General features: G+C 30.8%; 2 protein-coding genes across 3 annotated transcripts; one reads left to right on the top strand and one right to left on the bottom strand.

Moving 5' to 3' along the window:
- Positions 1-585: 585 nt before the first annotated feature.
- On the bottom strand, positions 586-15334 carry MS3_00003978 (uncharacterized protein; the record flags this gene model as incomplete). 2 transcript variants are annotated; one of them, XM_051211859.1, is made up of 7 exons in its annotated part: positions 13870-15334; positions 12012-12045; positions 11838-11973; positions 1582-1793; positions 1084-1141; positions 916-1039; positions 586-879 (listed from the first exon to the last, which is right to left on the bottom strand). In XM_051211859.1, the coding sequence occupies exons 4-7, from the start codon at positions 1641-1643 to the stop codon at positions 803-805; spliced, it is 321 nt and encodes a 106-aa protein (XP_051073291.1). In that variant the 5' UTR covers positions 1644-1793; positions 11838-11973; positions 12012-12045; positions 13870-15334. The 2 variants fall into 2 exon arrangements, with proteins under 2 accessions (XP_051073291.1, XP_012797687.2); XM_012942233.2 differs by lacking the exons at positions 586-879; positions 916-1039; positions 1084-1141; positions 1582-1793 and adding an exon at positions 11733-11791.
- MS3_00003989 (uncharacterized protein) lies at positions 2067-2907 on the top strand (the record flags this gene model as incomplete). Its single annotated transcript, XM_035733219.2, has 4 exons — positions 2067-2128; positions 2569-2626; positions 2671-2794; positions 2831-2907. The coding sequence occupies 4 exons, from the start codon at positions 2067-2069 to the stop codon at positions 2905-2907; spliced, it is 321 nt and encodes a 106-aa protein (XP_035588396.1).
- Positions 15335-15405: the final 71 nt, after the last annotated feature.

Consider the following 15405-nt stretch of genomic DNA (forward strand, 5'->3'; position numbering starts at 1 on the left):
TACTGTTCCCTTATTCATCATCAGCTCAATCACTATAAATGTCAAATAGTTAACTTCGGTATGAAATATGAAATAAATTCTGTAATACTGTGGATCATATTCACTTTCTAATAGATGAGTTAAGTATTTATATTTTATTATATCTGGCTATTAGTGGTATATCATTGTTACTAATGCTTTAACTGTAATATACCTAATCTTAGTCAGCAATAAGTCCCAATCACTGATCTGCCCCAAAATAATAAGAGTCCAAAGATAACCGTCCGAAATATAGACAGAAATCTACAAAATATGATATTTTTTATGATTCATCAATTATAGTTGCTATTTCTGTACAAAACAAAAAGATATTGGCATTCTGTAATTGACAGATACTCGAAATAATTACTTTATCAATGAAATGCAATAATCTTTGCGAAGATCCAAGCATTTCCAAAGTATTCACGCCAAACCATACAACAATATATAATTAGCATTAAGTTTATATGTATAGAATTTTTCGATTTGAATTCTCATTGACACTTCTGTATACACTGAAACAATTACCGTTTAACAGTTTCAGTAAAACAGTAACAAAATAAGAGACTTGAATATAATGTTTTTGTATTTTTTTATCATGAGCCATCTCAATAAGATTTATTGAAAATTCAACAGAAAGCGCTATAAAATCCAATGCTAATATTACACAGTTCACTAACAAATGAAAAAGGATGAATATAAGAAATGTGGAAAACAATCACACATTACATATGAAAAAAGGTAAATGTAAAATCTAATAGTAGACGAACAAAGTATCACACGATTATGAAGTCTCATATATCAACATTTCTTTCAATTTCATTGCTAAATAATCAAATCGTTTCTCCATACGTCGACCAACTATGAAAATGCAATTAATAAATTATTACAACTTACTGATTTTGGCAACTTCAAGAAGTTTCTTATCTAAATCATCCTTTCTTGAGTAAGTATCATACGTTTTCAAAATTTTACCCATCCCATTCATCATTGCTTGTCGTAATGTACAGAGAACTGGTTTCTAAAACGACAGTGAATTATGAACATGGAAATCAAAGAGATTACCATCCCACGCTCCAATTCGTATTCATTTACCTTCTCTTCATGAGGTACCGCTGTATCACTGGAAATAAAGTGTTGAAAGTAAGCTTCTCGATTAAATTATTTCACCTATTAACATTCAGATACTAATACAATACATATGAAATACAATTGACGACACATAGGTTCAAATAAAATCTCATTACAAACCGACTATTTCTATTAAGAAATACCACAGAACACATCACAGAAGTACTTTGATTAAACTCATTACCTCCATGCTTAATGCTGAATGGTGGCCAGCTGTCTTCCTAAGTAGCAAATAGTCGTAACCAGCTCGTATTGTTGTGTGAGATTGAATCAACAACACGATGTGTTTAAATGAACAGGGAAATTGACAAATATATCTTTAGGGAAACTGGAAGCCAAACCGCACCATATGATAACTGCATCACTATGGATGGGTAAGACTCAATACAGAAGAGCGAATGAAACGGAAAGAACTAATAGTGGTCAACTCACTTAATGTTTGCTGCGGAGATAAAGATACAGTATACCCAGATCAACAAAATGGCCAATTTCATTTTGCTTTACGAGAACGCGAATGTGATACAATTGGAAACGAATCGAAGTCCGCATTAAATAGGGATTTCATGGTGACCTTCCGTGTCCTCAGATATGGTATGTATGCACTTTTCATCATAAGTAGTTTTATATTGGCATTTGTCCATAATCTGAAAAAGGGTAATTCATATGAATACTACTGACGTTACGAAAGTCAGAATATAAAATACGATTTACTACGTTAGTTTAACGTTTAGTTGTGTGAGGTCATCACATTGTTTATTATTAAACAGATTGTGAGCAAACGCCAATATAAAACTACTTATGATGAAAAGTGCATACATACCATATCTGAGGACACGGAAGGTCACCATGAAATCCCTATTTAATGCGGACTTCGATTCGTTTCCAATTGTATCACATTCGCGTTCTCGTAAAGCAAAATGAAATTGGCCATTTTGTTGATCTGGGTATACTGTATCTTTATCTCCGCAGCAAACATTAAGTGAGTTGACCACTATTAGTTCTTTCCGTTTCATTCGCTCTTCTGTATTGAGTCTTACCCATCCATAGTGATGCAGTTATCATATGGTGCGGTTTGGCTTCCAGTTTCCCTAAAGATATATTTGTCAATTTCCCTGTTCATTTAAACACATCGTGTTGTTGATTCAATCTCACACAACAATACGAGCTGGTTACGACTATTTGCTACTTAGGAAGACAGCTGGCCACCATTCAGCATTAAGCATGGAGGTAATGAGTTTAATCAAAGTACTTCTGTGATGTGTTCTGTGGTATTTCTTAATAGAAATAGTCGGTTTGTAATGAGATTTTATTTGAACCTATGTGTCGTCAATTGTATTTCATATGTATTGTATTAGTATCTGAATGTTAATAGGTGAAATAATTTAATCGAGAAGCTTACTTTCAACACTTTATTTCCAGTGATACAGCGGTACCTCATGAAGAGAAGGTAAATGAATACGAATTGGAGCGTGGGATGGTAATCTCTTTGATTTCCATGTTCATAATTCACTGTCGTTTTAGAAACCAGTTCTCTGTACATTACGACAAGCAATGATGAATGGGATGGGTAAAATTTTGAAAACGTATGATACTTACTCAAGAAAGGATGATTTAGATAAGAAACTTCTTGAAGTTGCCAAAATCAGTAAGTTGTAATAATTTATTAATTGCATTTTCATAGTTGGTCGACGTATGGAGAAACGATTTGATTATTTAGCAATGAAATTGGAATATTTACTTATGTATTCAACCTGTTAACTATGTTAATTTATTCTAATGCTTCAAGCGTCACCTTTCCCATATTTTTATTGTGTACATTAGTGATTTACTGATTTAATTTCCAAGTGAATATATTATGAATTCTTAGTTTTTTTAATGAACAACTATTATATTGAATGCTTATGGATCAAGTGGTCTTATGTTTGTTGTCGTTTTCGTCCGAGTTTGTTTCTTTTTACGATAATGTTTTATTATCTTTCTGAATGTTATAAAATTATGACATGTTGTTAAATCGAGGGTGATATTATCACAAGTTATTAATCGTTATATATCTAAATTGTAACGACTACTTTATACCTTGGTGCGAGTTTTGTACAGTTCAAGTGTTTATAACGTCTATGATAGTCAGTTATGTAGGCATAATGCTCTTAATTTTCGAATAGTTCTCAACATATATATTATTTTGTGGAATGGTACTTTATTTGTTACTAAATTGGTAAGTGTTTGTGGTAATGAGATCAATGAATTGATTTACTATCAAAAGGGGTTTTGTGGAGATTTTAGTAATTCCAATAGTTAAGATCATGAGTCAATTAAAGCTAGACCACTTTGGGAAACCTGTAAGCACTGGATGGCCGTTTCGTCCCAGTATGGGACTCATCAGCAGTGCCCATCCACGATCACGCCTCCCGAGACATTCGAACACAGGACCTATCAGTCTCGCGCGCGAGCGCTTAACCATTAGACCACTGAGCCGGCATCCAATGGTGTTAATGTCTAACTTCAACCAATCCACGAAATTGCGCCACCGTCACCATTGTCTTCAGTGAACTAATATCTCACAACAGACCTGGTTGAACTCCAGTGGTCACTGCTTCTCACTAGAACTCCAGGAAATGCATCTTGAAGTCAGTCACTAGTGAGCAGATGATTATTATCAGAAGGGGTTTTTGTGGAGATTTTAGTAATTTCAATAGTTGAAATCATGGTTTACTGTTGAAATACATTTTGTACAAGATACGTTACTGTTCATGTCAACAAAGTGTAATACCATCAGTCGTAACTGCTTTTAAAATAACTTAGATTATACATAGGAAAACAATTATAAACATTATCTACAGGTCAGAATTTTAATGACTTTCACGCAAATGTTCTTTAGAATAGTCTGTGGAAGCGCTAACATACATTATTTTTTAGTGATTTAGTTAACATCAAATGATATTACACTACCGTTTAGAACATTTTATATGCATTTTAGTCTGTTATAACTAATTACCGTAAAAATGAATATGTGACAATAAATGTAGTACAACACGGAATGCTCGTTCTTATTACCAGTTAAATATGATGCTCAATTAATGAAAATCAACTTTTATATACGGTGAGACGATGCGAACTGTTAGGTTGCGTGGTGCAATTTAACTATAGAAATAGTTGGTTAGAGATTAGATATAAGGCTTCATTATCATGCTGAGTGTTGAAAAAATCTCAATAAATAAACTAAAATAAAGTTTTCCCCATCTTCCTATTCTGATTGACGGTCATGGATATTCCATATCCTTAGTAAGTAGATACAGTCCTTTATATGGAGATTGTATATGTTCGGAAACTACGGAGACACAAAGAACCTTAAGAGAATTTTGATGCAGGTTGGTGATGTAAAGACATCGGTTACGATTGTTTTATAGGCTATACCAGGTGATTTACGAATTCAAACGTTTTTCATGGTTCTTTCTTCTCAAATATTAGGCTAATTTGGTTTTCAACTTAATGAAGTAAGTAAACTGGGCTGTTCGACTTGATATCAAAAAGTAACAGCGCATACAAGCATTGTTTCATTGTCAATAATAAATGTGTGTAACATAGATGACACTTTAAGGAGAGAACTAGTTTAACAGCCATAAATGATACAATATTAATATAAAGAATATTAACAAAATGGGTTTATTTCGAGATAGTACCCCAGCAAAGGAATAAACTTTGCAAATAGAGTTTTAACCTAGTAATGAGAAGAAGGTAACAAGTTAAGACTAACGGTTGTGTCATTTTACTAAATAATCCAGCTTATTGAATTATGAAATGTTCTAGGGTATAAGCGGAAGGGAGTCCGAATTTTTATACTGCAATATGATATTTCAACTGTTTTTTAGCACTCTCTCTTCAAACTGATGATTATGTCATATAACGATATGATATTTAAGACCATATGACATTCACAGATTCATTATTAGGTCTTCTAACCCACTGACATAAATTCTATTGTCTAACGTATTTCTCTGATATTCTAAACCACATAATTTTTACCTTATGATTAGAGATTACAAGACGTTAGCCTGTATCCACAATTGTACTGTTTATTTACTGAAATTCATCCTGAACATAGGAACTTAAATAATTGCATTTGTTCCAAGTATCCTTGATTACACCTCATTTTGGAACTGAACATCCATATACCGTTAACAAATTCCCGACTAGCATGAGACATCTGTTCAATTCTCTGTGAATTTCGTTAGTTCTCTATGTGATAGACTGTAACGAAAACAGTTTCTAAATGTTAATGACATATTTTAGAATTGAATAATGGACATCTTTTCTTATATAGGATTATGTGGATGTTTATGCTAGATTAGTACCCAGCATATACATAAATATTAAGCTTGAAGTCTTAATAAACAGTTTTGTGTAGACGTTTTCTTGAGACCATTTTTTATTATCTCTTTTAATCTTATAACAAGTCTACTCATATAACCCTGTATTAGAGTGATGTTGTAGCTTTTGAACTGAAGTTGAAAAAGTCAATCCATCATCGTTTTCAAAAATAAATCTTCAGCTTGTTTTAAACGTTTCGTTTTAAAGTAATTAGACATAAAATGTAGAACTTATAAATAGTTACCTATTTTACCGCATACCATAAAATAACACTCGACAAAGATTGTTATCAAAGTTTAAACCTTGTTTGCATTATTGTGATTAGAAAACAGTTCAGAGAAGTATTATGTGAGGAATGTCATCTTACTGATGACAATAGGTGAATTTAATATTTTAAAGTTTCTGACAAATTTATTGAATAGAATAAAAATCCTATAGGTTCATCGTAATGATACCAATTTGAAAGTGTGACATACCATTTAATTCAAATTCTACATTAAGAGCATTGTATCATTATAGATACTTTAGTCGAACCTTTACTATAATCATGAATTCTTATTGATGGTAATTTGTCTTTCTCTATCTATCCATCTGTCCATTTTTGAAACAGATGACTTTTCGTGTAATAGCGAAAAAAGAATTGATTCCAATGAACATTCTATAACGATCAAGCAAACCATATCATCTAAGTAATGTGTAAAGTTGGTATGAATGTGTGTATATTTTGTCCATGAAAACTATAGTAATGGTACTATTCGATCCAGATGCTTTTTGTAGCTGAACAATGAAGTAATTGTGTCGAAAAAAATCTGAACATTACTACCGAACTGTATTTGACCAAACTAGGCTTCAACCAGAGACCATCTCTCTCCAAGCCAATCAGGAGAGCAGAATTACCAGGAAAAATTCCTAATACCTGAATTGAGGATAGGAAAGCTATCAATCCGTCATACGATTATGTCGGTGGTTCCGATTGTTTATCTTAGTAACGGATCTGAGATTCCAATAAGGATAGACATCCTGTTGATAGATTCGACGAAGAAACTACAAATATTTAATTTAAAGTAATGATCCCAGTTGTGTTCTTTTGTTTTAGTCACTTGTTTGTGAACAGTATCACAATGATAGACGATATCAAAATCTTAACTAGGTTGTTAGTCCGAGTCCAAGTTTGCCAACCAACTACATCGAAATTTCTTCACACCCCATGATAATCATTAAAATTCGTAGTCAGTTACCTGACAAACCCGAGTGTGAGTAGGGATATTAGACTGTTTTATAATGGTAGCTATTGCTATGACTTCTGTTCTATCTGCTATGTAATTATTCTTTACAGTGAAAAGTATTTGGACAGGGAAACTGATTAAATTTTCAGAACAGTCGTTTAAGCGTAAAACATACTTTCATCAACGTTAAAGTTGAAATTATCAGTAATAACGAAATTTATGTTTTTGATTGATGGAATATTTTAACTAAAAACATTTGTGTCTGTTCGCTTTGAAGTCAGAGGAATGAAACATTTAACAGATCGTCTTAGAAGAATGAATCAGGTAATCAAATGATCACATGTAGTAAGATTGAAATAAAAATAATTTGAATGGTGACTATATTTTATCATCTGTTCGACAGATGAGAAACCTTTTTATCAAAGGACTACATGAGTTCAGATACTACATCAGATATGAATTATTTAATAATAAAACTACCATATTTAACGTAATAAACAGTTAGCAATGTCAGATAATCAATGAGATGATTGCAACAGCGCAGTGTTTCCCTTATACGGTTTTGTATGTTCAAATATGTAACACTGAATCTAGTTTATCATCTGTTAGTTGACATCTCAGTTTGGACTAGAAATGAAGTACACACATGAAAACTCTTGGCCATAAATATAAGTTGACCCCAACAAACAAACAATTTACGAGTAAAATGTTTCTGATTATAAAATTTAGTCATCTTTGCATATTTAAAACACTTATTCAGGATATTTTAATCAAAGACTTTTGCTAGTTTCACCTGAAGATAGTGATCAATGACTTTAATATCAAAATTAAACTGATGCAGTCTTTAAAATAATCAAATGTTATGAGAATTCAAGTTTGAGACCTATCATCTGATGGCTAAATTTTTAAGGAAATTCCAGTCAAATGGCTTGTTTGTTCAATATTGGGAAATTAAAATAGTTAGGTTCCTTAACTTTCTGAAATAACGTGCTAAATTTGATTTCACGCTGCATTTCCTCAAGTTTTATTATAAATCCTCCTTTTTCCCTAAAACAATTTCTAATTATATCACTTATGGCTGTTTTTATGTATATTTTTGAAATATCTACACAGCCGCTAGAATTCGAAAGCTGTGAGGAGAACTAGTCGATTGAATTAAGATTTAATCACCTAATACAAATACATTTGATAAGTAATTCTCTCATTCTGTTTAAAGTTAAAGTAAATAAACTATTTAATGTGAAATTGTAGCTTTTACTGGACAGAGTGAATACTAATTTACAAATACTCTTCATTATCTATGAAGTGAAATTCACTTAGTATGAGACATCAGACTAGTAAGATTGCTTTTATCTGGGGATGATTCTACGTTGATCACCGTTTCTTTACACATAATGCTGCAAGAGTAGTATGAAAATAAAAATGACGTCCCCCGAAATCCCACGTCATATACTTGAAAATGGGGATTAGGATTGAGAAATTTTTATTCGATAGATTGATCATTTACTCAGATCAGTTTACTCAAACCCTAGCTATAGTCAAGTTAACCTATCTGAGATCTTTAACAATATGTTGTAAGCAAAGATAAATGGCCTGATGCTTACTAAACAAAATGATTTCACTGTGCACCTAATCAAAATGCGGTATTCGTATTTGTTAAGTCCTTCTATGATTGTTATAGATTATCTTGAGTCTTTTCATCAACAAAACGTTCTCTATGGTTAAAGCGAATCAATGCTAACTTAAATTTCCGAATCAATTCGATTAGCTGATTCTGCTCCAAAATAATAACTTTGCCTAGGCTAGGATTGTAAATTTAATAAAAGATTCAAATATATAGTATTTTATAATTACATAATTTGAATACTTCAAGCTCATTTTTATTAAAATTGGTCACGGCTGTTCAATACACGAAAATATATTCTGTTGGTACATTTTGGTAACAAGTTGGCGTAGTTATTATTGCGTAACTTGAAAACAGATCCCTCGAATTTCTATCGTTAACGTGTCATCAATGAAGCAAATCAAGTTGAGGGGGAAACGGTAACTCACTGATAGTGTTGAATGAAACTCGCCAGAAATAAATGACTGAAGTTGAGAATGTGAACTATCGAATTCAGGCTAATTAGTTAGACCGGCTGGTGTTTGTCAATAAACCTGCAGTCCACGGTTTCAATCATCTGTGTATGTGATACGTGCGTATTACTGTAGTCTCTTTGAACAGATTAATTAAAAATCAAGAGTTTGAACTTCAGAATATCGGTGTCTTTTAAATAACATATACTGATTATCGACAAATTCTAGTCATCTGTAGACATTCTCATTGAATTTCAGGAAGATATCTCTCTTCTGGCTGCACATGCAATCAGAATGCCCAGAATATTCGTTACTTGTTGATTCATCATGGATTCCTCACAAATGACTTAATTTAAATATTCAATCTTAGCTAACAAGGTCAACTTATCTGAAAACGAATATTAACTGATAACATTGGATAATTAATATGCTAAATTACTAGTCATTTCTACTTTGACGATTCCAGACAGTAATCTACATCTAATGATTTACTGTAATTATGTTTAATCAGGGAATCAATATCATAAACTTAAGTCTCATATGAATTCAGAAACCATAAACTAGTGAGAAAGACTTTTATATGAATGAGAAAACTTCGGGTATATTTTTTTTTAATTTTTAAAATGGTCGCTTAGAAAACTATCTTTGAACAAGTCACTTTTTGTTATTGTCTAAAGAGAAATGAGCCTGAACCTTTTCAAGTGAAAATAAGTAAGGAAATAACCCATCTTAAACCATACAAGTTTCAGGTGAATTTGATAAGTAATACACTTTACTTACTTGTCGAGGTAACATTTTATGTGAAACAAGGAAAAGGTTAAAAAAGATTTTTTAAAAAAATCAAATTCTTTATTTTGCACGAATCCTCAGAGAAATGAAAAGATTAAAGAAGTCGAATAAAACACCCAACCAAAGTCTTATAAGTATGATTCGAAGTTGATACGGAATCAAATGTCAGCAAAATATAAATACTATTGGATCGTAACATCGTTTGGATTTACAAATAACCGTGAAAAGTATTCTTTATTTGAAACAAAAACTACCAAACGGGAATTTAGATAAGCAAATGGAAATCTGATATAAATCTTGGACTCTCTGGTGCTGTCCAAAACTGATTCCAACATATATTTAAATTATGTACTTTAAGCGTAAAAATACCTATTAAGCATATTCAAAGTCATAGATATTAACATTCCTTTACTGATTTGCAGTAAACTTATTTCAGTGTCTTAGTTTCAATTATCTTAAATCTTTTAAATATCAAACACATTGTACTACAATTTAATTATTGAACTGGAAACTGACAGTACACACTTGTTTTTTTAGAATTCGGACAACATTTTGAGGTAAACAATATTAAAAGTTGACATCACGAGATGTATGCCGGTAGAGATACTGAAAAACCGTTTCATCTTAGGATGCTTTATAGCTAAATTCAGTTCATACTTTAAATTAATATGCATCTGAATAATCGCCAAAAAAAGCCATTCTGGTAAATTTTAAAATGTTTATATTATCATAGAATTTAGGAAAAGATATTCATTAAGGTAATTATGCTTTGATAGCTTACAATAAACTACAAAGATTATAGTCTAAGTATAGTAATCTCTTCAAAGTTGATTTTTATGTCTCTGACAATCACCTTAGTTGCCGGTAATGGATTTTAGCTACTACGTTTAAAATATTTCATAATCACTACGAGAATGTAATTAACTTCGACGGAGATACCTTGAATAATCGTTTAAAGGCATATTAGACAAAAATAACCAATCATCAGCAAAGTGCTTTCAATTTATAATCTTGGTTCAGTAGAACTCAGACATGAATACTTGAATAGATACACTATAATGGAAGTTTGAAATTCCCTTATAAATTTATACTAAAATCATTGCAGATCTCAGTAACTGAAATAAATTTGAAATTGGAATACTCTTGTTGCACAAGGATGATTATTGATCGAAAAGAAGCTATAGCACTAATCTTTTTCATTTTTGATCGTCAAGCGTCATTAAATATCATTTTGTTAGTTAAGATATTTTTATTAAAAATATCTGTTTATACAGTAATCCTAAAAAATGTAACCATCCTTTATATGTTTACAAACAATTTTCTATTATTTTATACTCGTTTAATTTTCGGTTAATATTTTACTCCAAAAGGTTGATATCGTAATATACAACACTTTATAGATTATACTATCTCTCATATTTTCAATAATCACAATATACTCATTCAGTTTCGTATTTATTTTGATTGAGATCATGAACCGATTGATGTTAGACCACCATTACAAACCTGGAAGCACTGGATGGTCATTTCGTCCTATTGTGGGACAACTCATCAGTGCGCATCCCCGATCCCGATCGTGGAATTCGACTACTTAACCTCTAGACCATTGAGCCGGCATCCAACAGTGTTAATGTTTAGCCTCAACCAATCCACGAAGTTGCCCAAACATCTTCCATTATACTGAGATAGATACCTGTCTCTACCCGATTCAGATTAGCTCCACTGATCATAGCTTATTTACTGAATAGATGATTATTAATTTTCAATATAAAAATATGTTTATAAGTAAACGTATGAGATCAACTACTATTGGTAGTATATTTCTTAATTATATAACATTCTTTAGCTAGACTATTTCTCTTTATTAAACATTTAAATAATAATATTGAAACATTAAATTGCATACAAGTAAGAATAACAAACGATTTATCAATAGTTCCTATGTTGTTTCATTTTTGTTGCTAACTGTTAATTCCTTCATTATGGATAATTTACTTTAATTTATAATGAGAAGATATATATATATATATTAATGATTGTTTCTTGTTTCTTTTTTTGTTTTTTTTTCTTTTTTTGCATTTTTTTAAATACATTCCAAATGATAAAACATTTTCATAAGTTTCATTATTCCAAATTAGATGATTCTAAACAATTTTCTAAGCGTTTATTCAAACGTTTAATTACTAAAATTTTACAAAAATAAATAATTATTTAATTTATTTAACTTACAAATAACTAAAACTTCTGCTATTTTCTCACCTAAACCATCTTCTTTGAAATAATTTTTAACTTTATTACGAACTATTGTTAAGTGTTTTAATGTTAACACTTTGAGTTTATCAGTAGTATCCGATAGCATTTTTCGCTATAATAATTTTTAAGAAAATAAATCAATTCACTTACCAGTAGAAATTCTTTATTTTCTTCAGGTCTTGCTCTGATAGTAATATAAGTAAAGAAAAGAAGTGTGTGTGTGAGTTAATTTATGCAAACTTCCGATTTTTTTTTTTCATGAAACAAACAGAATCAAGAATAAATGTTTACTTTGAAAGTGAGACAGATATCACAGATGGCATTGATCAGGAGTTATGCTGTGTTTTTTTTTTAAAATTTGAAAGCGCTAAAAATGCTCACTCAATGGTGTAGAGATAAAATAATATTCATTGAACCTAAGGATCTTTAACTCGATCCCGTCTTATTTGGTTTATGTTAATTATTAACATGTTTCAAAACAGGAAGAATATGGCTGTATATTTTTCCTAATGCTTCAATCATTCTCTATAATGATAACAATACTTTCATCTTAGAATTTAGATCTGCTTGTAAACATTTCCAGTTATATAAATATATTCTAAGTAGAAGTTTCAACTGGGCTTTTTGGTCCCTAACATGAGTTTAATGTTTAGAAAAGCGCTTGTGATCTCACCTAAATCGTCACTCAGTCATTGGGATGATCCGTTTGAATTTTACAATTCAAAAATGATGTCAACAAAAAATAAATAATAATACTAATAAAAGATCGATCATCGATTCTATGATTAAGGTCACTGTAAAGAAATTAAAGTTTGACTGTTTTATCTCTGTCGTCAATAATAATGATAATTATTATTATTTTTATGAAACGGTATTGAACATGTAACCAAGGTGATTAGAATCACAGACTTTTGAATACATGTATATTCTTCTTCGTCAGCAACCTAACCATATATAAGACGTGATTATTGTTACTAACATAGTTAGGAATTCAAATCTTCGTTACATACATCATTCATAAAAATAATATAATTTGAACGGCTGATAAAGGACCATTCCACGCTAAATAGATATTTGTACTTTGCAACTCAACAGTACAGTCAACAATGTTTTGAAATCATATTTTGAAATTGCGATTTCAACGAATAGTCTATAACATTTGTAAGTAATTCTTTATTCATGTTTCAGACGTTAACGTATATATATATATATATATATATATATATATATATATATATATATATATATATGCATATACATCTATTCAAACAACTTTTAATTTTGCTCACATAGTAGTAATGCCATTGTTTTACTTGAATTTCCCGATCTGATCGGTTATTTGCATGTATGTGAGTGATTTCCGTGAGATTCTATGAACCTATGGTAAATCTTCATATTTAAAATCCCTTGACTTAATGAAAGAAGTTGGTAATGTGTTGATAAAATTACTGATTAATCGCAGTTTCCACATACTTCTGTTATTATAAACTAAGAGTTAATTACTGACAACTTTGAAACGAACTTTCAATGCGCTGCTAGAAATCATGTCCAGAACGACACAGTGATCATTGTTGACGTTGGCTGAAATTCAGATAATAAGGTAAACTATATACAGGTGAGAACGTGAATAATAAGTTCAAACTCTGAAGATCTTAAGCTTGATCTCATTTCCATGTGACGAATGAATGTTCTCTTCATAGTGACTACCTTAACGAACAAGTTGATCATATTCAAATGTCAAAAATTATGCAATAAATTGATCTACTTAGACTTTTATTCAATATTTACGTCCATATATTTAGTTTAAATGTACGAGATGAATAATAAGACCTGAAGTAAAACTAAATGTATTATTCATCAAATTCTAACAAAAAGTGGATACTAAAAACTATTGTTAAACTAATTAACTTCTTAAACGTGATCAACATAAAACTAATATCATTAAAACAATTATATTTTTCCCTAATAGAATTTATTATTATTATACAGTTATATAAATAAAACTTACTCAACAAAAACTAATGTGACAAGGACTAATAAGCTTAAAACTAAGATGAATTTCATATTACAGTATAAGTTTATCAATAAATATTTAATGTCTAATAAAATTATCATGCTTAAGCTTTTATATTATAATTGACTAAGTAGGAATCACGCCATATTAGACAATAACACGGATGGAGACAGACAGACAGAGAGAGTAAATGAGTGGGAAACAACTTACGAAGATGTGAGGTACCATTAGCCGCTGTAAACAAATTACTGTGTATTAGACAACTAATAATTTATATATTGACTATTAGTGATAAACGTGTAAGTCAGTTGATATACCTAATGTTTATATTTCCGAACATTTTTTTTAGATAATACCTAATTCGATTAAATCATATGTTTATAAGTTCCTAGGCTAGTTCAATAAATACAACTTGGATACTTGTTCGTTAAACAACGAAACAATTAATTAGTTTTTCAGAAAATCCTGTCTGATTTATCAAATTCAACAAATTGCAGGATGTTCATTCACTTTTTGTATTGTAAAACCGAAACATTTTGTAAATTAGTGAGATGTGATCATAATGTTAGGAATGCGCGACATTATATTTACAGCGTTCACAGTAAGTTCATAATTATCTGATGATATTTTAAACAAACTCTGAGGTGCAGTTTCATCCAGTTGATGTAACCCAGATAGGACAAAACTTATGTCCTGGATTCAACAGATAACCGTCATCCGTCTCTGCTTAAAATGATTGTAGCCTACTAGCAATATCAAGACAATCCTCACACGTGCACATATCACAAAACAGATTGATCAATTGCAGTCCTAAACATTAATGGGAAGATACAAACAACCAATATATTTGAATTAATATCTGATAATACTTCGAATGTATGAATGTGTAACTTTCACAATTTAGGAGACAATATATACATTTAATTGATTACTGCTACTAACGTTCGCATCGTGCAGTAAACAAAGCAACAATTTTGAGTATGTAGATTCATCAGTAAAAGGTAGTTTTAATTGGTTCACTGAACCATCAATTCTATTCAGAATATAAACTTTCACTGAACTTAGTTTCTGCTAACTCATCATATTCATGTCTGTTTTAGGTGAAATCTACTCTCTCTCTCTCGCTCGCTCGCTCGCTCTCTCTTCGTCTCATTTAAGATAGTTCGGAGAGGCTAACTGATAAATCAATGTGAATTTGAGAGATATGATCAAAGGAACCAGTAGTATTCTACTGAATTCTTCAGAATCCAAACATAGAACATTGAGGATGTTTGGTGATAATGAATACGAGAATTTAGAATACTCGTTTCGGTTTTTGTATCATTAGTTGACTAAATGTACTGCCATCGGTGCTACATCCCTTCACATTTTGAAATACTCGACATTGTGAATGTATTAGCGTTATAATTGTCTGATATTAATTGATAGTGACAAGTTAACACTGGAGTTGATGACGTTGAGAAATTTGAAGTTGGCGGTTGATGAATTTCTATCCCATTTATAACATCACTATGGATATAAATCTGTGTA

Source organism: Schistosoma haematobium, chromosome 1 (assembly GCF_000699445.3).
Source record: "Schistosoma haematobium chromosome 1, whole genome shotgun sequence".
Lineage (NCBI taxonomy): Eukaryota > Metazoa > Platyhelminthes > Trematoda > Strigeidida > Schistosomatidae > Schistosoma > Schistosoma haematobium.